The 23,200-nt window shown below is 47.9% G+C and overlaps 1 protein-coding gene across 1 annotated transcript in view; it reads right to left on the bottom strand.

Moving 5' to 3' along the window:
- Positions 1–5,962: 5,962 nt before the first annotated feature.
- FBLN2 (fibulin 2) overlaps positions 5,963–23,200 on the bottom strand; it is a 94,144-nt gene continuing 76,906 nt past the window's right edge. Inside the window, exons 10-18 of the mRNA XM_054280914.1 lie at positions 20,684–20,818; positions 19,494–19,631; positions 19,071–19,214; positions 14,943–15,071; positions 13,425–13,550; positions 12,320–12,436; positions 11,224–11,352; positions 8,938–9,061; positions 5,963–6,873 (exon numbers count right to left, since the gene is read on the bottom strand). Of these exons, the coding sequence (XP_054136889.1) occupies positions 6,516–6,873; positions 8,938–9,061; positions 11,224–11,352; positions 12,320–12,436; positions 13,425–13,550; positions 14,943–15,071; positions 19,071–19,214; positions 19,494–19,631; positions 20,684–20,818 (1,400 nt within the window). The 3' untranslated portion in view covers positions 5,963–6,515. The remainder of the gene's footprint in view (positions 6,874–8,937; positions 9,062–11,223; positions 11,353–12,319; positions 12,437–13,424; positions 13,551–14,942; positions 15,072–19,070; positions 19,215–19,493; positions 19,632–20,683; positions 20,819–23,200) is intronic.

The following is a 23,200-nucleotide window of genomic DNA, read 5'->3' as shown; positions in this document are numbered from 1 at the left end:
ACACGTGGGAGAAAATATTTAACATTAAACTCTACATTTCTACAAAAACTCTCCAAGAAAGAACAGAACATAATGCCTTAAAAAATAAAAACAAAGAGTGGAATTTGTGGAAATACAAATCATCCTTTATTAATGATTTCCCAGGGCACTCATTCAACAACACACCCTGGAATCCCAAAGGTACAGAGCAGCTGCCTTCCAAACCTGCAAGGCTGCAGTTTGAAGCCATGGTGTAGTTTACAATAGTATCATTGCTCAGGATCTGGCCTGGCAGCTCAGAGGCTCAGCAGGCAGTGAACTCCTCATGCTGGTGCAGGCTCTCAGGCATCAAGAAGGGTGGATGTTTCTCTTTCTGAGCTGTGCTCTTTTAAAGGAGAGAGAAGTGATGAAACAAAGATCTGGCAGTGAGGTAAAAGCGGGAGAACCCAGAGGAAGCAGCTGCAGAAAGGGCGGGCTGCAAATGGAATTCCTGAGAGAAAGAGGTGGAGATTGTTGGGGGTTAAAGGTACCAAAGTTACCAAATAAACTGAGAGCTCCTGGATTTCCAGGGGTGGGGAGGCTGGGAAGTGAGGATGGTGAGAGCTTTCAGAGTCCTGAGAAGGTCACACTTCATGGAAAACCAGCTCTGCACCACCTGCCAAGGGACTTGGACTACCCAGGTGAGGTGCAGATGATATGGTCAGCACACCCATGGCAGAGCTGCGAACACCCACAGCCTCCCTCTCCACCCAAAGCTGTAAAAACAAGGAAAACCTCCTCACGTCCAACCACCATCACCCAAACTGCTCCAGCACCCCCTCCACGCAGGGGTCAAGGCTGGCTGAAGGCTGGGGAGCCTCACATTGCGTTCTGGCAGCTCTGACTCTGTCTCTTGGCTTTGGTGTCCTCCCACACTGCAGGCCTGGCCTTCACCCTCCTCTGAGCACTTCATTCACTAGTGCAAACATATGTTTTTGAGAGAAAATTCAGGTACTTACATGGAGTAATCACGTTTTTAAATGGCCTTCATCATTATTTATGTCAGCATCTTCCAGATGTGATTCAGGCAACGATAGCAGCACATGTCATTTGTGTGCCTGTTCCTGTCCCCAGGGGAAAATTAAGTTATGATTAAAGCTGTGCCTTCACCCAGCCCATCCACTTCAATGGAGCTCTGCATCAACAGCTGCTTGGAACCTGTGGAAAACTCTTTCTCGAGAATATTAAGTCTTTTCCTCAGCAAGCATTATTTTCAAGGTGATTGAGGTTGGGGTTCTTGTTCGTTTGCAGAGCTCCTGCAGTTAGCAGGAGGTGCTGGTGCCACCCAGCCCAGCCCAGCACAGCTGCAGGTTTGTGGCACCTGAGAACAAACTGAGCCTCAGCCACCAGCACCACCTCTGCTGTGGGAAATCCTTGGGAGAAGGGAACCAACCCCAGAGGGATTTGTTCAGCCTCCATGTTCCATGGTTCACTCAGCCTCCAGCAATGGCAGTGTTCCACCTCAGGGGTCCTTCATCAAAGATTATCAGCTTTTTTCCCATTCTGGAAGTATTCCACATACATGTTCCTCCTGGCTGTCAGTGCTGGGGAGGATCTGTCCCCTTCTATGGTGCATCTGTAACCAGTAACTCTGCAATCAGAGTCAGCCAAAATCCCTCCCTGGAGCGGAGCCCAGTGCAGTCTGTGCTGCTGTCAGGGGCCCTCATTGACAGGGAGAAAGGCATCTCCTCCCTCCCATTCCCTCAGGGCATTCATGTCTCCTTTTTGGATGCATTTTCCTTACATTGGATCAACTGGTGCTGCTAATATGTTTCACAACTCCTTTCCAGGAATGGCACAGAGGAGAGTTTAGTGCTCTGCACACTGGACTATTATTCCTGAATAAAATTAGATTTTACATCTGTCCCCCCCACCCTTCCCCAGAAAGGACAGCATTCCACACTTGTTCTGTTGGGAGAAGCTCTGACTCCTTCAGATAGCCCTTTCCATAGTCAGTGTTTCTCTTCAGAAACTCAGCATTTCCTCGGGAGGTTGAGTGCTTGAGTTACAGACTGTTAGCAATGAACCAAATCTCATGAACCTTGCACAGAACTCATTTCATTTCCCTTCCCACACATTCTGGGCTCACTAACCGGACCCTGGGTCACCTGTAAGCACAGGGCATCTCACCTGAGACCAATTCTTCACCCAGAGTGAGCCTGGGCTTTGTGTCCCACGGGGCAGTGAGACCAGAGACCCTTCTGCTGCAGCCCAGCCCCAGCATCACCAGCTCGGCCCCTCCATCCCACCACACTGCACCATCCCACGTTCCACACATCCTGCTGTGCACTGATGCACTGAACACAATCCTTGGCTGCCACACAAGAACTCACTGATGTACAAAGGCTCTGCTCCCACCCCTCCGGTCACAATGGCATCCTCTTCCTCTCCAGCCCCTGCTAAAAAGGGAAAATTCACTGCAGATGTTGTCATTTTTAACCCCAAACTAACAGGAGCCTCAGCTTATGGGAAGAGAACGTGCAAGAGAAAGAACTGTGCTTTAGAAGACAAAAGGCTCGAGTTTGTGACTTCAGCTTCACATCATTGAAACCAGATATAATTAAATCCTGCTCTTCAGTAGCCACTTCAAAATGAATGTCTCTGTAATGCAGAGAACACTGGAAGTGTGAAGACACTTTTTATTTGACCTCAAAATCTATTTTTATTCCACAATCCTAATTCTCCACAGCTGAAACTTTCTCTTCCCCCTGGCATGGGTGGGAGCGATGGAAAGACAAGGGCAGAAAAAGGCAAATGAATGGGAAAACTATCTCCCTAGGTGTGAGGCAGGTCTGCAGAAGGACACAGAGGAACACAAAGGACAATGTGTGTGTTTCTCCATGGCCAGATGTGTGCCAGGGGCTGCCCAAGGGAACAGGGCTGGAGAGGGCTCAGCCCTGCCCTCACTCTCCACGATGCCCTCAGCTGACAGAGGCACTGGGACAAGAGGCTCTCATGCTCTGATGTTGAGGAGATTTTGCAGAATGGCCCTTATTACAACTTTCTGCTATAAAATCTTCTGAAATTTATTCCTCTCCTGAATCTGATTTAATTGATATAACTGACTGAATAACTGGTACAGAGAAATAACAGAGAATTAAAGTCTGTTTGGGATATCTTGGAAGAAATATAAAACTTTGGGCCCATTAAGAGCTCCCTGCCCTGCTCTGGTCCCCCAGAGTGAGGAGAAGGAGCGAGGCCCAGGCTGAGCCATCCAAGGCCTGTCCCTGCCCCAGGCTCACACAGGAATGCTGGCACAGGCTGCCAGCACCTGCAGTGACCCACAGACTTGTATTTACACACAAAGACATTGTAAACCACTTCCTCCCTGCTCCACAAAGGGAGCAATTTAAAATACGAGGTAAAAACATCCTTCTCACCCGTGTTCTGCTATTTCAACTCTGTTACATACATTCCAGTCCAAGTAAAACCTGATGCTTCTTTCTGGAATAGACCCACTCAAATTTCCAGCAAACACACAGAGGAACATTTCTTCTTCTTTCCAACAGCTCATTTGACCTTGCTCAGTCTCTGGGATCACTGGATCTCCCAAGGAATACAACAGCAGAGTGCAGAGAGGTCAGATTTTATCGAGGCAGGGGCAAGTAAAGCTGAGCAGAGCAGAGCAGGCCTTGCTCCGGCAGGTCACAGCAAGGCCATCTCCATCCTGGGGAACACACCAATAATCTGAGTTTTCACACATACAGAACAGATGCCCCAAGTCAGCTGTAACTCTTTATGAGGTTTGCAGCTGTTGTCTTCCTCATGAGTTTATCAGCTTGCACAGCTCTCGTGTAGCTGCTCTTAATTCACCTCAACCAGGCAAGGGGTGGGGGAGCCACAAAAGAGCAAAGGGAGTAAATGAAACCTACTCAAAAGAAAAGAAAAAGAAATAGAGCCCAAGCCTGAACTCTTTCCACTGAGACCTCCTGTGCACAGACACACAAACAGGTTACCCAGCCAAATAAAGGGAAAGAGCATTCCTGGAGATGGGGACTGGGCCTTTGGGAGCTGGACCAGGTGAAGGAGACCAAAATTCCGGTTGAAGGCCCCTGACACCAGTGAAAGCACATGCCCCTGCATGTGGGGCTGAGGCTGCTCAAGCCCAGGCACAGGCACTGCCCCAGGGCAGAGCTGAGGGCGCAGTGCTGGCTGCTCCTGCTCCCCCCTGAGCTGACAGCGAGAACTCTGTGGGCTGGGAAAACGTTAAACCCTCCTCTGCTTCATCTGGAAGCAGAAGAATGTGAAGTTATCTCCTGAAATCCTTGCCCATGTTTTGACCAGCTGCACTGAGCAACCCTTTCTGACCTTTCCCAACTACAGATGAAGATACCCTTCTTCCTAGCAGAGCATTTTCCTTTAATAGTATGCAAAGCCTTCTCTAAAACTTTCTTCATCAATTACCTGTCCAGAAAATGAAGAGCTGGTGCTAAGAGCTGCCAGATCCTTAATATGATTGACTGTGGCTGGTTTTAGTCAGCAAAAGGTCTCCCAGTAACAAATGACTTGTCCATTTGTTCTCTGACAAGAAGCACAGTCGAGGCCTGGGTATCATTTGTGTTCAATCAAATCCTAATGCTGATGGAAAACTCTGGGTTTTGGTGACTCCTGACGTGCCCCTGTGGGGCCTGGAGAAACGTGTCACCCCTGAACGTGTGCAGGATGGATCTGGAAGGCCTGGAGCTGTAAGACAGGAATTAACTGGAATGACAAATTGCACAAGGCTGCGTTTCTCAGCTGGCACTTCCCTGTTACACGGTTACAAAACTGTTAACTATGGAAAACAAAAGATGGATGGAAGATCTTTTACTAAATGGTTTTTACAGGAAAAAAACAAAGAGAAGTTTGATGTAGACAAGCTCACAGATAGGCCTTATTTTACAGCTGGGGAGCGTAAATAAATTTTCCCTGCTAATGGGGTTTTATGGTCTCAGATACAGAAAGATTTGCCCTTCATTTTAAGGACGTCCAAATTAAAGGAGTGACTTGAAGTGGTAGAGACTGGCCTGGGGATACAGTGAATACCTCTCACCATATAGGTGATGCTTACAAGATTTTTTGATACAATTTTTACAACATAATAAAATTGTTGAATCTGGCATAAAAACATGTTAGATTTAATATCTCCATTTCTTTTTGTGTACACATCCATCAAAATAAGATCAACTGTAGAAAAGAACAGGATTTTGTTTTGTCAAGAAAGGTTGGACCCTTGAGGTCCCATCCAACCTGGGATTCTAGGATTATTAAACTGAAGAGAAATAAACATCCATATCTTGTAGCTATGTTTTTCCTTCAAAACATTTTGCAGAATAATTACAGCTGAAACAAAGCAAGCTCAGAAAATTGCAACACTGGAGCTTTTTGGAGACAGAAAAAAAAAAAACAGCCAAAAAGAAGTTCTGATATTCATTGCTAAGTTCTAATAAATAATTCAATTATATTATGCTTTGCCAGATCAGGCCTCTAACTTTGGACTTCATCCAGTTCCCTGAAGAACCAGAGGAAATCGAGCTCTTTGGTTGTGCTCTTTTCTAAATGGCAAAATACAACCCACCAATTTCACTGGCATTTTTCATTTGGCAACACCACTGGAGGCATTTTCCTGAAGCAGAGAAGCAAATCCCTTTTTTGTCTATTTAAAACTGCAAGTTATTGCTCAGGGACATGCCCAAGCTTTTAAACAAGGAGCAGTAATTATTATTTCATTATTTCCATTTGGACATTCCTTTAAGAATTACAAAGCTTCAAATCTGCACTTACATATCATAGAGTGAGGACCAAATGAACACCAACATTTTCAAAGACAACTACTAAAAATGGCAACGTGAGCTTCTACCTTAAAGTGTAACATTCTGGCAAGGCCATGGTCTTGCAAATATTCAGCACATGAGCATTCCTACTAAAGCAAGATTCATCCATAGGCTTTTTCACTGGTGGAGTTTCCTTTTATTTATATATATTTTAAGGCAACATATTATGAAAGTTGGAAGGAGGAAAATAACCTGGGAGCAGGAGGTGGGGTCCCCATCAATGTCCGTGGATGGCCTTGGACTCAGCACCTCAGCAGAGACACCCCAGTGAGGCTGCTGGCCCAGCCAAACCAGAACTTTGTGTCAGAAAGAGAAATCATTCCATGTTTTTTTTCCCAGTACTCCCACATGAACACCTTCCCTCTCTAGTGCAATACCCTGCAGAAGTGACTACACCTAAAAATAATTGCTAAGAAAAGGTTCCAGCATTTATCACAAGGTCTGTACTGCCTTTCTAACCCTTCCTTTGTTCGCTGGCAGATGATAATGTACAGAATTGCATAGGAAAACAGAACATAAAAAGATAAAAATTAACTTAATTTACACAACCAATAAGAAAGTTTAAAGCAATGAAAGACAAATAATATAAAGGCTAGATACATGAAATGCCAGTTCAATGGTATTAAGCTTTGGTAGAACAGTTAAAGAGCATAGCACCAATAAAATCCAACGTCAGCAAAGGCTTCAGTAGGCATGAGCTGTGATGAAAATGTAGATTTTGGCAAGAAAAGTGGTGTAGGTTCCCTGGCGCCAGAGTTTCATTTCCACGTCCAGCAGGAAGTCCTTGGGCTCCTTGACCTGGCGCTGCAGGTAGACGATGCCGGTGTAGGCGTTGAGGCGGCGCGTGCTGAAGAATCCCTCCTCGTTGCCCCGGGTGATGGTGAGCGCGATGCTGTCCCCGGCGTAGGCGGGCGAGGGCCCGATGCGGAAGATGTGCGCGGGCACCACGATGTTGGTCTGGAAGTTGAGCTGGTAGTAGGTGATGCGCACCGGCGTGTTCTGGCACTCCAGGTAGTTGAAGCAGTTGATGCGCTCACACCTCCTGGGGAAAGAGCAGAGAGGCACCTTCAGGGGCCAGGGAACAGCAGGGAAAAACATAAAATCCTGGGGGCACTGCCAAGGATTGGACTGATTGGTGCCTTGATGTTGCAGTGTGATGTAATGGCCTATCTCAGTCATCCCGGTTGGTTCCCCAGGTGTGCCAACAACCTCTCCCTTCTCCTCCTTTGCTCTCTGCTGAGTGCTGTCTGTCAACCTTGGCATTCCAGAAAGGGCGTCGTGTGATTGGCAGAGTTCAAAAGATGCCTCTCAGCCCTGGGGACATTGGGCCACCAGGTGTCATTTGTCCCTTGAGACTTCCCCCCCTTACCTGGTTGGTGGGATCCCTACCCCTTCCCTCCCCTCTCTCTGGGCTTAAAAGACACAGCAACCACACGGTTCGTCATTCTGTTGGAGCTGTTGCTGCATTCAGAGGCCTGTGGGCCAGGAATAAAGCTCTGGATGGAAACCCTCCAGCAGAACCGACTCCTTTTCCTTCACCATCACCTAAAGCCTTTCCACCAGAGGTAAACCTGAGCTCCTGCATGCCTGGACTTCTCCCAAGCACCCAGCTGCAGCATCCAGCCAGCCAAAGGTGTCTCTGAGGTGAAACCACCACACATCCCCCTAGCCAAAGGTGTCTCTGGGGTGAAACCACCAAAGCTGCCACCCTTGGTCAAGCAGCAAGGGTCAGATGAGCCCAGGCATGTTCCATCCAGCTATATTGGTATTTAATTCCAATACCTTAGGATTTCAGCTTTTATATTTTCCATACATTTGTAATCCTGCAATTCTTTAGAGTCTAACTCTAAACTCCATACAGATTGTCAGCTGCAGCTTTCCCATTTTGGGCAGACACAACAATTCCTCTCTGGGCCTGGCAGTCAAGGACACCTCACTGCCTCAGGCCCCCAGAGATGGAAACAAAAGTGAGTTTTGGGGGAGCAAACTTGGGGTAAATGACTTCATTACCTAAAGCTGTAATTGGAAGATTAACCCCCAATATGCAAATGGACCAAACTTATAAAAGTATAAAAACCTGTGACTACATATTTTGGGTGTAGCCCCTGGGAGGTTTTTTTCTGCCCTAAATGTACCTGAAGGCCCTTCAATAAAGATAACAGCTTTTTATTCTCTTAATTTTGTCTGGCCTCTGTTGTAGGTAGTCCCACCAGGACAAACGGCATTCCCAAACCTCAGTGTGTGATCACAGCTGCTTGTTCTGCCCTGCCAGTGCCCAGGACACCTCTGGGTGTGCAGCTGAGAGCAGCACAGATCACAGCCTGGGGAGAGCGAGGGGAAGCTCCACAGGAACAGCCAAGCCAGGCTGAATGGCACAGAGCTGGGCTGGGGAGCCAGGGACTCATCACCAGCAGGGCTGGGGCACTGCTCCAAGAAAATAACAATGAGACCCCTTGAAAAGGTACCTAAAACACCTTGGGAAACAAACTCCTCAACTGCCAAAGCTGCTCAGTTCTGTAAGGCAGGAAAAGTATGTTTTAAGCCATAAGCAAGTAAATACTGGTTCCCAAAGCACTGGCAGCCACCGAGACAGAAAATGGGCAGGGAGGTTTTGGGGCTCCTGAGCCCCAGCTGCTGAGGGGCTGGGGATGTGCCATTCCCAGAATCCTGTGGCTCGGCAAGCTCAGTTTCCTGCTCCCTTTCAACACTCCCTGAGGAACTGCAATGTGAGTATTAAGCAGGGAGCCCCAAACCCCCTGTCAAAGTGGAGCACTGAGCAGCCTGGCTGCTCCCGCTCTGATACAAACAGCACAGAAGATTGTGCTTTAAAAATTAATTATAAACAGAGCCATTTTAGAGCTGCAAGGAGAGCTGCAGGCTCTGGTCTCTGCTGTTCCAGCAGCAGCTCAGGGCAAACAGGGGCTCCAGGGCTTGAGAGAATGAAGGATAACCAGACACAAACTCTGCATGGGGAAGGTTTATGAGCTCCAGGTATACCAAAGCAGCTTCTCAGAGCTCTGAGCACCCACAGCCACCCACAAAGGAAGCACCACAGAACAGCAGAGGCACTGGGCTGGCTCTGGTGCTGCCCCAGGGCCATACTCACATGTCAGACACCTTCCTGTAGTTGGAAGGGCACTCGAAGGACAGGCAGCGGAAGCTGCCCTGGATGTTGTAGCAAGTCTCTGCAGATGAACAGTTGTGGCTTCCTATTGCACACTCATCGATATCTAAGAAGAAACGCAAGAAAAAGATGTTCTAAGTTCAAAAGTAAGAATTAGTTCCTAGTATTTTTCAGGAATAAACAAACCCCACCAGGATATAATTGAGCCATGCTAAAAGACAACAGGACCTTCTCACTGACTTTTTGAGACTGGAGAAAGCTGGGCTGTGCCAGAGGAATGCATCTGGGCATGAAGGTAGCTCTGGATTAAAGCAGAGCAACTAAAATAAATCTGGAGTTAAAGCAAGCAAAGGCAAAGTGGTCACTGCTGTCCTACAGGATCCAGGAGATGTGGAACATGGGAACTCAGAACAACCCTTCAGAACAAGGCACAGAGTTCAGAAAACCTAAATAAAAGTATCTCCCCATAATGAGATGTAATTACAGAAAACATAATAAAGAGCACTTAAAAGCTCCAAAGAATAATGTGGCTACCTAAATAACACACAGCCACAAGCCCAAGCAATGGGCCTGAAAATGCTGGAAGCCAGATGCAGAGACAAGGATCCAGCCTGAGCAGGAAGCATTGGCAGAGCCCTGGCAGTCACACTGTGTACTCCCAAACGTCTAGACAATGCACAGAGGCTTTAAAATGAAATAAATTCCAACAGACAAGGCATGTGGACTGTGTAGGGCCCTGCAGCTCTGCCAATTCTCACAGAGCAGAGACTCTTAGAGGGAAATCACAGCCTTCCACTCCCTCCATTCCCCTGGGATGAGAACTGATCTCACACACTGAACCGGCTGGTTTAAAAGTCTTGCAAAGAAAAGTATACAATAGGAAATAGGAGGGAATCAAAGTCAAGTAAATCCCTTGCTGGTTCTCAGCAGTGCCCGTAGGTGAAAAGAAAATTTCTTCCATATTGCAATCATTGTCATGAAAGCACTCTCTGTACCACTCTGGCTGCGCTGCAAAACACCACAGGCAGTTTCTGCAAAAAAGATCCATATGTTGGGCCATGAGATACAACTCATCTTTTGAAAATAGGGTACAAGGAACATTCCACCAGTAACTCTTCAGAACTGGTCAGATGATGAGCAACTGGAGCCAGATCTTTAGCTGGGGGGGAACCAACATCATCTCCCTGCACGAGGAGCCAACAACAGAGCCAACATCACCCCAGCCTTCCTTTGACCACGTATTCAGACACACCTCAGTATCTGCCCAAACCTGTGCCTACAGACCTGCAGAGCTCCAAAATGAGGTATATCCAGGGGAGCTGCAGTTTTCTAAAGGTGAACTTTATGTAAGAATTTAAGTGCACGTGGATATTACTGCAATCATACTTAAAAACACATTTGAAAATATTTTAAAATGTTTCTAAAGGATTTTAATTGCCATTTCATCTGCTTCACTGCTCCACAGTCGGGATTAAGTATGCTCATGCTGCTCAGGATTTACACAGAGAAAATTCACTGCCGTTAGCAGTCAGAATTCAAGCACAGGAGATACATAACCAAATTCTTCATTACATGAAGGGTTCCTGAAAGAGCCAGGGCAGGAAATGCCTGGCAGTTGGTGTAAGGGCTGTAGGAATGTGCAGAGGACTAAAGGTAATCAGATCCTCCATCAGGTTACACAGGCAGTGCATCGTTTGCAAAGGGGGGCTCAGCTCAGAACCACACAGCTGCACACCAGATGAAAACCACCCGACTCCCAGGAGACATCTCCACAATTCTGAGGAAAGGGGTGTGTGAGGGGAGGGTACTTGTCATTTCACTAACATTTATTAATGCCAGCACGATTAAGCTTAGGTGACACTGTTGGATGGCCAAGTTTCAATTACAGCACCAACATTTAATCTCCCAGTTTTCTGGAGGAGAAAACTGTAACTCATAAAGCAGCCACAGATTTCTCCATCTGGCACCTCTAATACCCCTGATCATTGAGTGCTGTTCCAAGGTGCACACACAGCTCACGTGAGCCATCAAGTGCCTCAGTTTGGGGGATGAAGTGGGCTCATGGGGAATTCACTGAAGCAATTAGCTCACGCTGACAGCTCAGTTGCCACAGCACTTTCCTCTAGCACAGGAAAACTGACTTTGCAGATACCAATATTTGGCAACTTTGTCGAAGACTGACTTTGGAACAGCGACTGATCCAAAACATGGGGGTTTGACTGAGCAGCTGTAAGGGCTGAGCTCACTGCAGGCTGTGAGTGCTGTTACCTCTGCAGGTCCTGCCGTTGGCTGCCATGGTGTAGCCCTGCTCAGGACAGGCGCACTGGTAGCTGCCGGGCACGTTGACGCAGCGGAAGGTGCAGAGGATGCCGGCGCTCTGCGCGCACTCGTCAATGTCTGTGCAAAGAACACAGTCACAGCCCCAGCACACAAAACAGACAGAACACACCAAAAAACAAAACAAAACACACATCTGCAAAGGCAGGCTGCAAGACACCAGGAAACTCTCACCTGACACATTTACAATATATTGCTAAATCTGAGCATAACCATGGAGGTCTGGCATTGCTTTGGTGCTTTCTGAAACGCTGAACACCAGCCTGCTTCCAGAAATACTGGCTGCAAGCAGTACCCACTCACGGGAAGGAATAATGAGGGGGGGCAAGTCTGAGTTTGAAGCACTGTCTCTCTCTGGTGCCTCTGTAATTGAGAGAATCATGGAATCACAGACTGGTTTAGGCTGGAAGGGAGCTCAAAGCTCATTCCCCTCCTTGCCATGGGCAGGGACACCTTCCACAAGACCAGGCTGAACCTGGCTTTGAACACTCCAGGGATGGGAAATCTCTCTGGTCAACTTGTGCCAGGGCCTCACTCCCCTTTCAGCAATGCATTTTTCACCAGGCTTCCCTGTGCTAGGAAGGGTGTTGGCTTCTTCACCATTCCTTAAACAGAGACCCTCCAGTGTGTCAGTGCTGGTAACTTCAGCTGAAGAGGTAAAACCCTTCCTCTCCATTCTGACACTCTGCTCCTCATTCACTACGAGCAGCAGCCAGAGCAAGCCTTCACTCAGCAGTGAGGTGTTCATTGATGCAATACAGGAGTATCTTCCCACCTGATTTCTTAAATCAGCTCTGGCCCCATGAAACCCTTACAACAACCTCCCAGGCTGTGCCGTCCCACAGGTGTGCTCCACCCACTGAACTGCCCTGTGCAGCAGCTGAGGGACCTTCTGCAGCCTCTGTGGCAGCTGTAGCTCACAACCATCCTCAGGCACCACCTGCAGCATCAGGGGCTGCTGAGGGTCAGAGAGTTCCTGCTACAGAGAATAAACACACGCCCCTGACCTGGTGAGGCAGCACCTTACCTTTGCAGGAATGCCCATCCTCTGCCAGCTGGAAGCCTTGCCTGCAGTAGCACTGGTAGGAGCCATACACATTGGCACACTCCTGGCTGCAGGGACTGTTATCACATTCATTCACATCTGCATCCAAAAACAAACACACAGAGATGGTCACAGTGCTTCAGAACAGCGTCTTCCACCCTTTCCTGCCCCTGAAAACCTTTACCTTGCAGTCACAGTGACTAAGGAAGGACTAATTTGTCCCTATTTTTTCTGCTCCCTAGGCAGAATGCCAAGAAGCTGGAGCATATCTGTTGCACCTGAATTTCATTTCTCCATATGCCAATGGAAACACACACACATGCAGACATTTGTTTCAGACTTCACAGGTTTCAGTTCACTAAAATATGTAACTGTTGCCCTAAAAAAAATCATGGAGAACTCACAAATTTTCCATTCAATCCAAAGTCGTTTTATGTAAGTTTTGTCACTACCAAGTTTCATCTTGATCAAAATTTGAATGGTTTCCTGTTTTAACTTTGTTCTGCTCTCCTGTCATCTGAAAGGAAAGCAAAGAGTACATGGGGAAAGAAAGAAAAAGGAGAAACTTGCTGACACTCATCTGACAACTCCAGTGTTTGAGGAACGTTTGAAGGAGCTGAGACTGTTTAGCCTGGAGAAGAGGAGGCTTAGAGGTGACCTTATTGCTCTCTACAACTTCCTGAAGGGAGGCTGTAGACAGGTGGGGCTGGTCTCTTCCACAGGGCAGCACTGACAGAACCAGAGGACACAGGCTCCAGCTACATCAGGGAAGGTACAGCTTGGATATTAGGAAGAAAATTTTCACCAAAAGAATAAAGCACTGGAATGCTCTTCCCAAGGAGGTGGTGGAATCACCATCTCTGGATGTGTTTAAATAAACACTGGACATGGCCCTTGGTGCTATAGCTGAGGTGTTAGGGCACAGGTTGGAACGCGATGATCTGAGAGGTGTCTTCCAACCTCATTATTCTGTGATTCTGTGACTGTCTGCAAATCTGAGCACACAAAGGTCACTGCCTTTGCATTTCACCTCAAGGCCTCCTCCCAGTCCCCCAGCAGCTCATTCCCCATGGAGGAGCAGCGGTACCTTCACAGTGCTTGCCGTCGTAGGAGAGGCGGAAGCCAGAGGAGCAGGAGCAGTGGTAGGAGCCGGGCGTGTTCTCACACGTGTGCTGGCACAGCCGCCCGGGGTAGTTCCAGCACTCGTTGATGTCTGCAGCAACAAGAGCAAACCCACAATCAGCTGAGGGACACGAGCAAACGAGGTGCAGGAGGGGATTTTTTAAAGTGTCAGAGATGGGTTTGCAGAGCGTGAAGTGCCGCAAGCTCGGGTTGGAGGCTGTGAGACTCCGAGCTCTGATTGCTGCACAGGGGGGACTAAAGACAAAGTGCTGTGTCATGGCTCTTGGGAGGACAGTCTGGAACCTTCAGACAGACAAACTGCCACAGCAGCAGAAGCACAACCCACAGGGAAGGACTCTGCAGATGGTTCAAGTGGCAACCTGCAGTTAAGGCAAGCCAAGGGCACCTGGTCCCAAATCCCAGCTGGGAGCGACAGAGCCCTGCATGTGCTGCACAGCCCAGCCCTGGAGGAGATGGCACCCTCTTCTGAGGCACTGCACGGCACAACCCGGGCTGCAGTGCTGCTCAGCACTGCACAACATGGACTGCAGTGGTGCTGAGCACTGCATACCTCAGACTGCAATGGTGCTGAGCACTGCACATCTCAGGCTGCAGTGGTGCTGAGCAGGGCAGAACTCAGACTGCAGTGGTGCTGAGCACTGCACTAGTCAGACTGCAGGGGTGCTGAGCACTGCACAGCTCATGCTGCAGGGGTGCTGAGCACTGCACAACTCAGGCTGCAGGGGTGCTGAGCACTGCACAACTTGGACTGCAGAGGTGCTGAGCATGGCACAACTCAGACTGCAATGATGCTGAGCACTGCACAGCTCATGCTGCAGGGGTGCTGAGCACTGCATAGCTCAGCTGCAGTGGTGCTGAGCAATGCACAGCTCATACTGCAATGGTGCTGAGCACGGCACAACTTGGACTGCAGTGGTGCTGAGCACTGCACAGCTCATGCTGCAGGGGTGCTGAGCACTGCAAAGCTCAGCTGCAGTGGTGCTGAGCAATGCACAGCTCATGCTGCAGTGGTGCTGAGCACTGCAAAGCTCATGCTGCAGAGGTGCTGAGCACTGCACAGCTCATGCTGCAGGGGTGCTGAGCACTGCACAGCTCATGCTGCAGAGGTGCTGAGCAATGCACAGCTCATGCTGCAGAGGTGCTGATCACTACACAGCTCATGCTGCAGGGGTGCTGAGCACTGCACAGCTCATGCTGCAGAGGTGCTGAGCAATGCACAGCTCATGCTGCAGAGGTGCTGAGCACTGCACAGCTCATGCTGCAATGGTTGCTGATCACGGCACAACTCAGGCTGCAGTGGTGCTGAGCACTGCACAGCTCATGCTGCAGAGGTGCTGATCACTACACAGCTCATGCTGCAATGGTGCTGAGCACTGCACAGCTCATGCTGCAGGGGTGCTGATCAGTGCCTCGGGCCCAGGCCCAGGCAGGGGCCTCTGCCTGCCCTCCATGCCCCACATACCGATGCAGCTGCGGCTGAAGGCGTCGTACTGATAGCCCGTCCTGCAGTCACAGCGATAGCCCCCAGGCAGGTTGTGGCACAGCTGCCCCTCTCCACACCGGTGCACCCCAGTCTGGCACTCGTCCACATCTGCAGAGCCAGAGAGGGCATCAGCATCAGTACAGTTTGCTTAAAACCAGTGTTTGTAAAGAGACACAAAAAGGTCCATCAATGGCAGGGTTAGAAACTGGACAGCAGAAATACCACCAGCTTCTCCTTCCATGCTCTTCTCAGGGGCAGTTGAGTCAAACCTGGGAAAAGCAGAGCCTTACCTTCAAAGTGAAAATGGTAACTGGACTTGCAATGGGGTTCTCCCAGTATATTCTGCATTTCAGTGTAAGCACACTTTGATTCTGATCAAACCATGACATTTAAACCCCCCATTCTGATGTTCTGCTATTCCATGAGTCACACCAAGCCATTTAAAGCAAAACAAGAACCAGCCAGAAATTCTGCTCATCCCTTCAATTAAAGCAATTGCTATTTTCATCTCCACCTGCCCTCTCAGTCTGCTCCTGCTGTCTACCTTTTGCTCTTTCCCAATGTTGATTTTTTTCTTTTCTCAATCAGCTCCCATTTTCATATTCCCCACGGCCTCTCATCCAGAATCCAATACCAACAAATTAGTTGCTTCTCCCCTCACACACATCATTTCCAATCTCATTCAAACATCCTTGGAGGAAGATGAGAGTTTTCAATACAGGCTGATTTACAAGACTTGCAACATAACTAAATAGCTCATCAGCATCTAACAAATCCCTCTCACCATCTGTGACAAGAAGCATCAAAAAGTCTGATTAACCCTCAGAACTGTGTTTTTCTTCAAATATTCCAAGCTCCGCCACTTTCTCAGCCAACATATCCCGGTTTTTTCCTATTGTTCACATCTTCAATTACTTTTACAACCCAAATCCCTGTTCATGTAATTGTGGAACCTCGTCCAACTGGGACTTCTGCTTCAGATGCATTTGCAGGGGGCTTTGGCCACAAGCCATGGCAGGCAGGGCACTGAGGGGAAGGGCACCTGCCCAGGCCACGGTGGGAGGAGTGGGGTCATGGGGATTAGCAGTATGCTAACAGGACTATCCTGTATTTGGTCAAGTTTCCAGTTCTTGTTTCCAGCTGGCTCCATGCCTAGTTCATGTAAGGTCAGGTTCTGAGCTCACCTTTGTGATTGCACATGTATCTCTATACCTGTCTGCATTTGCCCTGCCCAGGGATCTTTGGAATCCAGCCTCTGTAACCCGCACCACGTTTTGTTATTTTGGTTATTACAGTTTGTATCTTCTGGGCTATTCCACTGTTCCCATTTCTCATTTATTAGCAGCTCCTCCCAGCCGAGCTCACAGTGAGCTTCTGAGCCCATCTGTAATAATCATCAGGATGCATCTCTAGGCTGGAAATTCACCACACTGCCCTATTTAAATTCATAAATTTGAGCACAGAATCATTCCAGAGGGCTCCTGGGCAGCTCTCCATCAAACAAGAGCCTTGGAGAGGCTGCACCCACACAGTCCCTGCTGGCACCGGGGTCAGGGATGGCAGGGAGGGCCCCTCACCATGCAGAACTCCTGACAGCAACTGAGATTTCTGCTGGAACACTGAGTTACCAGCTTTCTTTTAATCAGAGGTAGCAGCAAAACCAGGGAAGTCTCTAATGCAGATAATTTGTAAAGTAGCAGCTTTATTTGTAACGAACTGATGTGTGCACCCAGTTTGCTAGTTTGTCCAAAATTCTGCAATCCATTACATTCAGATTTTAATTAGTTCTAGGGCATTACACCACCAGAACTGTGCCTTATTTCACACTTACAGCAGTTTTCAGTTAAATCTAAGAGGCAGGTTTTAATAACTCATTTGCTAAATCAGAAAATCTGAGCATTTTAAAGACAGATGAATTCTCTAAACAGAGGAGATGACCCTACAAGTGTCGTTCTGCTGAAGAAACACGTGCAGATGATGTTTTTACTACTGTGAAATGAATAAATCTGATTCAGGGATCTAATTAGCTATTGTAATGCCTCACAGACACTAGTCTTTATCACAGAGAGAAGAAATTAGGACCATATGCTTTTCTTCTTTCTTCTCTGTGCTCTCTGCCTACTTAAAAAAAAAGCCATTCAAAAAAATACCAAACAACACAGACCAGCAGTAGGGACAGAGAAATCACTAATTAACATCAGTTATGTTTTCCCAAAATCATGCTAGAGAAGCCTCCTTATGGCTGCTCCTGAAGAGCCTGGAGAGTGCTGTAAAGCAGAGACTGAAGGCCATCAGGAATCACAATGCATTGTGTTATCTCACTGTGCTCTAGAGCAGAGATGCTGGAGGATTAGTGGCAATTTCCTCCTCTCTCCTGGATTTACACACATTAACTTTTTTTTAGGAACAGCTGGGGAGAAAAGCTGGATTCTTTCTGTCCCATCAATTTGAAATTTAGGAACATAACTTGCCCCAGCTATTAGAGAACCACAGAATCATTAAGGATGGAAAGGGCCTCCAAGATCACCAAGCCCAGCTGTTGAACCAGCAGCACCATGTCCACCACTAAGCCATGTCCCCAAGTGCCACATCCACGTGGTTTTTGGCCACATCCAGGGATGGGGACTGCACCCTTGCCCTCATGTGCAGAGCATGCAGGGCAAAGGCTGCTGGCACTGCAGTGAGGGCAGCTGTGCTGTTCAGGGCTGCCTTGGGGAGAAATGGCATTCAGGGAGCCTCTGGCATGGTGGTCACCCTAAAAACAATCTCGAGGTAACCACGCTCCAGGTGGTGCAGCCATCCCCAGCCCAGGTGGGCTGGCTGAGCAAGGACTGATCAAAAGCAGCTGCAGAACTGTGTCTCCACAGAACTGAGGGGGGCAGCACTTTTGGAGCTTCTTTTTGTAAGAACTGAAATATCCCAGGCTGTAACAGGACAGCAAAGAACACTGCACTGCTTCACCCTGAACTTACAAACACAGTATTTGGAAGCTTTCAATTTCCTCAGTTGCACACATAACCTGTTCCTTCCAAATCTGCTACCTCCAAATCTTCTCCACCTTTCCACTGGCCATGCATGGTCTGGATAATCCAGGGGGCAAATGAGGGGAGGCAGAGGATAATGAAGAGCAAAAAGGGGAATGCAGAAATATCTGTGGAAATGGGGTCTGGCTGTACCACCGGTGGGCACTACAAGCTGCTCACCATGGCCAAATTAATGGCTCTCAACACAGTTCCTACCCACCTGCAGCACTACAAAGCACATTTTGTTAATATGCCTTCCTTTATTCCAGGGGAAGGTAGGTAATAATCACTGGGATATCACCACTAAGCAAACTGCTGCTTTGTCTTTCTTTTTTTCTTTTTCCCCACTGTCATTTCAGGATTTCCTGTTTTATGTAACCTGGAACTCGGGGAATCAGAGAACACCCAGCCAGCCCTGCCTTGGGCACCAGGGACTGAGCTTCCCAGCCCTTGGTGCCTCGTGCTCATTTACAAACAAATGCTAACAAGCACTGAAATCTGCTATTCTGAGTCAGTAACTCCCTAAATACACTGGAACAAACACAAATCAGGATCAAGCTGCATGCCAGCCTATATGAATATTTCATATACTCATTCTCCTCAGAACTTTTTTCACACAGTGAGAATTTATCCTAAACACCCTCACAAGTGGATGTAATGGGGAACACCACGCACAGAACATCCCTACAAAGAAAATCCACTTGGTGCTAGTCTTGTGAGCCCCCAAAACCAGCATGCCCTGTTTACTGCAGATCACTTCACTTCCAGGGAGGTACTACAAAAACCACCTAGGCATTGTGGTCTTGACTGACAGGATGAGTTTAAAAAGTGTTAAAACACACTCTCTCCAGAGTGGAAGTCAGTGAAATCTGCAGCCAAAACCAGCTGCTGAGCATACCAAGAGAAACTCCATGGAGCAACGAGACATCAGGATCCTGCAGCACAAACAAATCCCAGAGCTGTAGGGACAGCAAACTCCCACTCCTCAAACACATTCAGGAATCTGGAAGTAACCCCAAATATCTCTTTGGGAATGAAACAGAAGTTTCCCCTGGGAGAGCCCCCCAGCCCCAGGCTGCCTCACCGACGCAGCGCGTGCCCTCCTCGTTGGAGTGGTACCCTCTGCTGCAGCTCAGCGTGTTCCTCTGGCACGTGTAGGAGCCCACCGTGTTGATGCAGTTGAATCCTGGCTTACAGGGCTCAGGGAGGGACGTGCACTCATTGATATCTGGTGAAGAACATGAACAGAGCAGTGAGAGGTGCTGTGTGACCCTTCTGGTCTGCTTTCTCCCAGCTGTCACTTCTTTTTCTTCACTTCAGTTTTCTCGTGCTACAAAGACAAGGCTGATGAAGGTCTGCTGTGGGGACAGCTCCAAATTGAACATGCAACTATGGGCAGCAGCATGAAGCTTCCAGCAGGGTTTACAGAAAACTCCATCTCCATGGGGTCAGTGCACAGCTGCCAGGAGCTGCAGCACAGGGCACAGACCCTGCTGCCCACACTCACCCACACAGTTGCCCTCGGGGTCCTGCAGGAAGCCATCCATGCAGCGCTGCTTGGACTCACAGTAGAAGGAGCCCTCTGTGTTCTGACAAACAAAGTTCACCTTGCAGCTGTGAGTTCCTCTCTGGCACTCATCGATATCTGTTCAGCACACAAAACACCACACTGGGGTGAGCTCAGCTCTACCTTTCAGTGGCCCTCATGGCCAGCTAACCCCCAGAAAGGAAATTAGGAGGCATTATTTTAACAGACACGTGTTGCCAATGGGAAAACTGAGGGTTAGGTGTGTGTGCTGCTGGACATCAGGATTTGTCAGGTCCTACAGCAAATCTGATTCAGGTCCCCACTGCCTCATTCACAGTATCTCTTGCAACCCACAAATACCAAAATATCTGCAGTTTTTTACAGGCTACTGTAAAACAGTTTGCAAACACAATAATCATCTATAATCTAATTTCAAGACTAGAAAGTAAATTAGATTAGTAATAAATGTTAGAAATGCTCTAGAATCAGCCAACAGAACAAGGCATTCACAAAACAGCCTCTTCAAGTAAACCAAGCTTTATTTATGACAGCTGCTTATAAAGGGAGATTTCTGGTAATTTCTATTTTATGGCTTTATGTTCTACATCAAAAGCTAAGCTCTTTCCTTAGGCATCTCTTACTGCAGCTGTCAGGAAACTGTAAAACGTGTAAGTGTAAATAACAGTGAGTTTTGCCCTGAAGGCAGGGCACGTGTGTCCCTTGCACACTCCTGTGCTGCTGTGAGCACTGATGTTCCCTTCTTTGTTAGACACCTACAGGGACAGGGGGGATGAAGAACAACTCCTTAACCCATTCCAAATGGTTACATGTAAATGTAAATTAATGCTGACAAGGATTCTGAACACAGGGAGGACGGGGCTGTCAGCCCCATGTTCCATTCAGGCTGGGAATTTTTGCTGGAATCGTCAGCAAACAGCATCAGCTGAGCCAGGTAGAGGAGCTAAGGAGGATTCCTCCATCAGGGACATGTCAAATCCTAATTCAGAAGGTTTTATCCATGTTCTAAGTAATTTACAGTTATCCCTGGAAACCATTTCGAACAAGTGAATGTGCAGGAAGAGCCTGTAAAGTCCAACACCTCCATGATGAGCAGCCTTTTCTGGCTGCAGCAAGACCAGAGCGCTGTGCAATCCTTTCCCTTCCCTTACCCACACACTCTCCGTCCTTCAGCTCGTGGCCGGGCTGGCAGCTCAGCTCCTGCAGGCAGCGGAAGGAGCCCATGGTGTTGACACAGTGCTCTCTCCTCTGGCAGGTGTGTCTCTCTGTCACACACTCGTTGATGTCTGTGAGGAAGAGGGAACAAATCAGTGCCACAGGGTGCCGAGGGATCTCCCTCTTCCTGCTCTGCTGGAAGGAGCAGAAAGCTCACATGAAGGACACTCAATACAGGCTTTGTTACAGGGCTCTGATGATGGAAGATGCTTTTAGTCCGGGCTCTTTAGTTAGCACAGAGTGACTGAAGAGACACAAATCACAGGGGGATTTATTTCCTCCTCCTCCCCTCTCCCCAAACGCCATGGGGATGGTGCAGGCACTGGGGACGGGGATGGACAGAACTGAGGAAAGGCAGGGTGGGCAGAGGATTGATGGCCAGCTGGTGGTGAAGGGATGGGAACTCCTGGACAAGGGAATGAGAAAGGGATCAATGCTCCTTGCTTCTCTCCAGGCTTCCACAGCCAGGGCACTGAGCAGCCCTGCTGCCTCAGGCCAGGCTGGCACTGCCCAAGGATGGGAGCTGAGACTGCCCGTGAGCTGGGCCATGCTGACACCTATTCCCTAAGGAATACACCCTGGGACTGGATAGGCAGGAACTCATGGAGAGGAACACTGATAGCTCAGTCAAGCCTGTAAATTTGTATTTAGAGCTTTAAAGAGATCTGATTTCAGCAAGTGGAGTGAAAAAGTTCTTTTTAAGAAATCAAGTCACTTGAACACACGATTGCAGAGCATGGGACAGGGAAGGAATATGAAACACCTTTAAAATGATATGTTTTGATAGGCTTGGATGAAATAATCTAAAATTCAGGTTTTGCTTATGTTAATAATGAAAGCTAGAATAGCATGATGAGCAAATGCTTTGAAGCAACAAAAAGGGGCAGAGACTGGGAAGGAATTTTCTTGCCAATCTCCACAAAACCTCACACATTCCCAGTTCTATATAAAGCTAAGAATTGCTAGAGCTAACAAAAGCCAAATGTGACCAGCACCATTACCAGTCCTCTGGCTGCTCTGTGCATGAAGCTGTTTTCATACTACACAATAAAGCAACTATTGTTTGAATCAGATTTTCATTTTGGCTGTAGAACCTCATTCTCAGATAAGTACATCAATATATGACTTCTCCTGTGGGGCACAAAACCAGGAAAAGCCATTCGAAAAGATTTTTGTATTTAAAAATGTGTCAGCTGGTTTTCTAGCAAAGAAATGGGGAGAAGCACCAAAACCCTTCAGTTCCTGGTGGGTTTGGATAACTGCTGATGTGCAAGACCTGCATTAGCTCAGTTACATTCCACTTCTCACTTATTCCTATTTTCCTTTTTTTTTCCTCTCACTGTTTGCCATTGCCACTCACCACATGCTCTGGGCTTGCTTTCCAATGCTCCTGGTTAATCCACAGCAAGGTCCTGCCCATCACCTGGATCTTTCTACCTGTCCCACATGAAGTCTGAGCTCCTCCACTGAGGGGCAGCTCCCTGCCTGCCCCAAAGCTCCTGCAGGGTTATGTCCTCCAATGCCTGTGCAGTTTCCCACTTTCTATTAACTGGTATTATCACAATGGAGTAGAGTAAGAGTAATTTCACAAGTGATCTTGTGGGGGTAGCAAAACCCCCACACAGGCTGGGAGAATATGAGGTGCTGTGGTAGATCCCTCTCACCTACTTACATTTAGTTCTTTAAAAATTTTTATTTTTTTAGAATTTATTTTAGAGGAAACCAGCAATGGATAGCCACTTAATAGCACCCAAAGCACTGCAAGACCTTCTGCTGGCTGTACCACAGATCTGAGATTATCTGCTCTTGCAAACCACAGAAAGGCTCTCACATAAACAAACTGACAGCATCACACTGCAGCTCATGAGCTTGAGTCAGTGCAGCACACGTCAAAAGAGAAATTATGTTTGTGACACATGAACCAAAGAGGGTAGGAGGCATTCCATGTGATCAGCAGGTGGATATTGAGTAACAGGCATTAAAATGTTGTGATTTAACAGGGAGAAAAAAATCTAATAGGATTTCATGTTTTGTCTGTATTTTTGATTCAGTTTTCAAAACTCTGAGTGCTTGAAAAACTATGCAGAACTAGCTGGAACATATCTGAGGAAATTAAAATCATTTAAGGCAGATTACAATGCACTATTCTCATTTTCAATGGAAGTTTTGTGCACATGAGACGCTGACAAGTCCTTCAGCCTGACTGTGAGCTGGGCTGAGCTGCAAGGCCTGAACCCTGAGCCATGGCCAAGCAAAGTTCAGCTCTGCCTGTCCAGAGTCAGGGCAGGAGCCTCTGGATGTGCCACCAGGCCAGCTGCCAGCCCACCACAGCCCCCTGGCCAGTTTAGCATGCAAACATGCCTGGTTTTGTTAATTTTTCTAAACAAATTCCCAAATTTGCCATAGAATCCAGAGTGACCTGTCTCCCTCCAGTCCTGGAGCCAACTCCACCA

The sequence above is a fragment of the Melozone crissalis genome, unplaced genomic scaffold (genome assembly GCF_028551555.1).
Source record: "Melozone crissalis strain CALT ecotype California unplaced genomic scaffold, PUWL_Pcris_2 ptg000029l_1, whole genome shotgun sequence".
In the NCBI taxonomy this organism is placed as follows: domain Eukaryota; kingdom Metazoa; phylum Chordata; class Aves; order Passeriformes; family Passerellidae; genus Melozone; species Melozone crissalis.
Note: the sequence above shows the minus strand (reverse complement) of the source record. Positions and strands in the feature narration are given on the sequence as shown.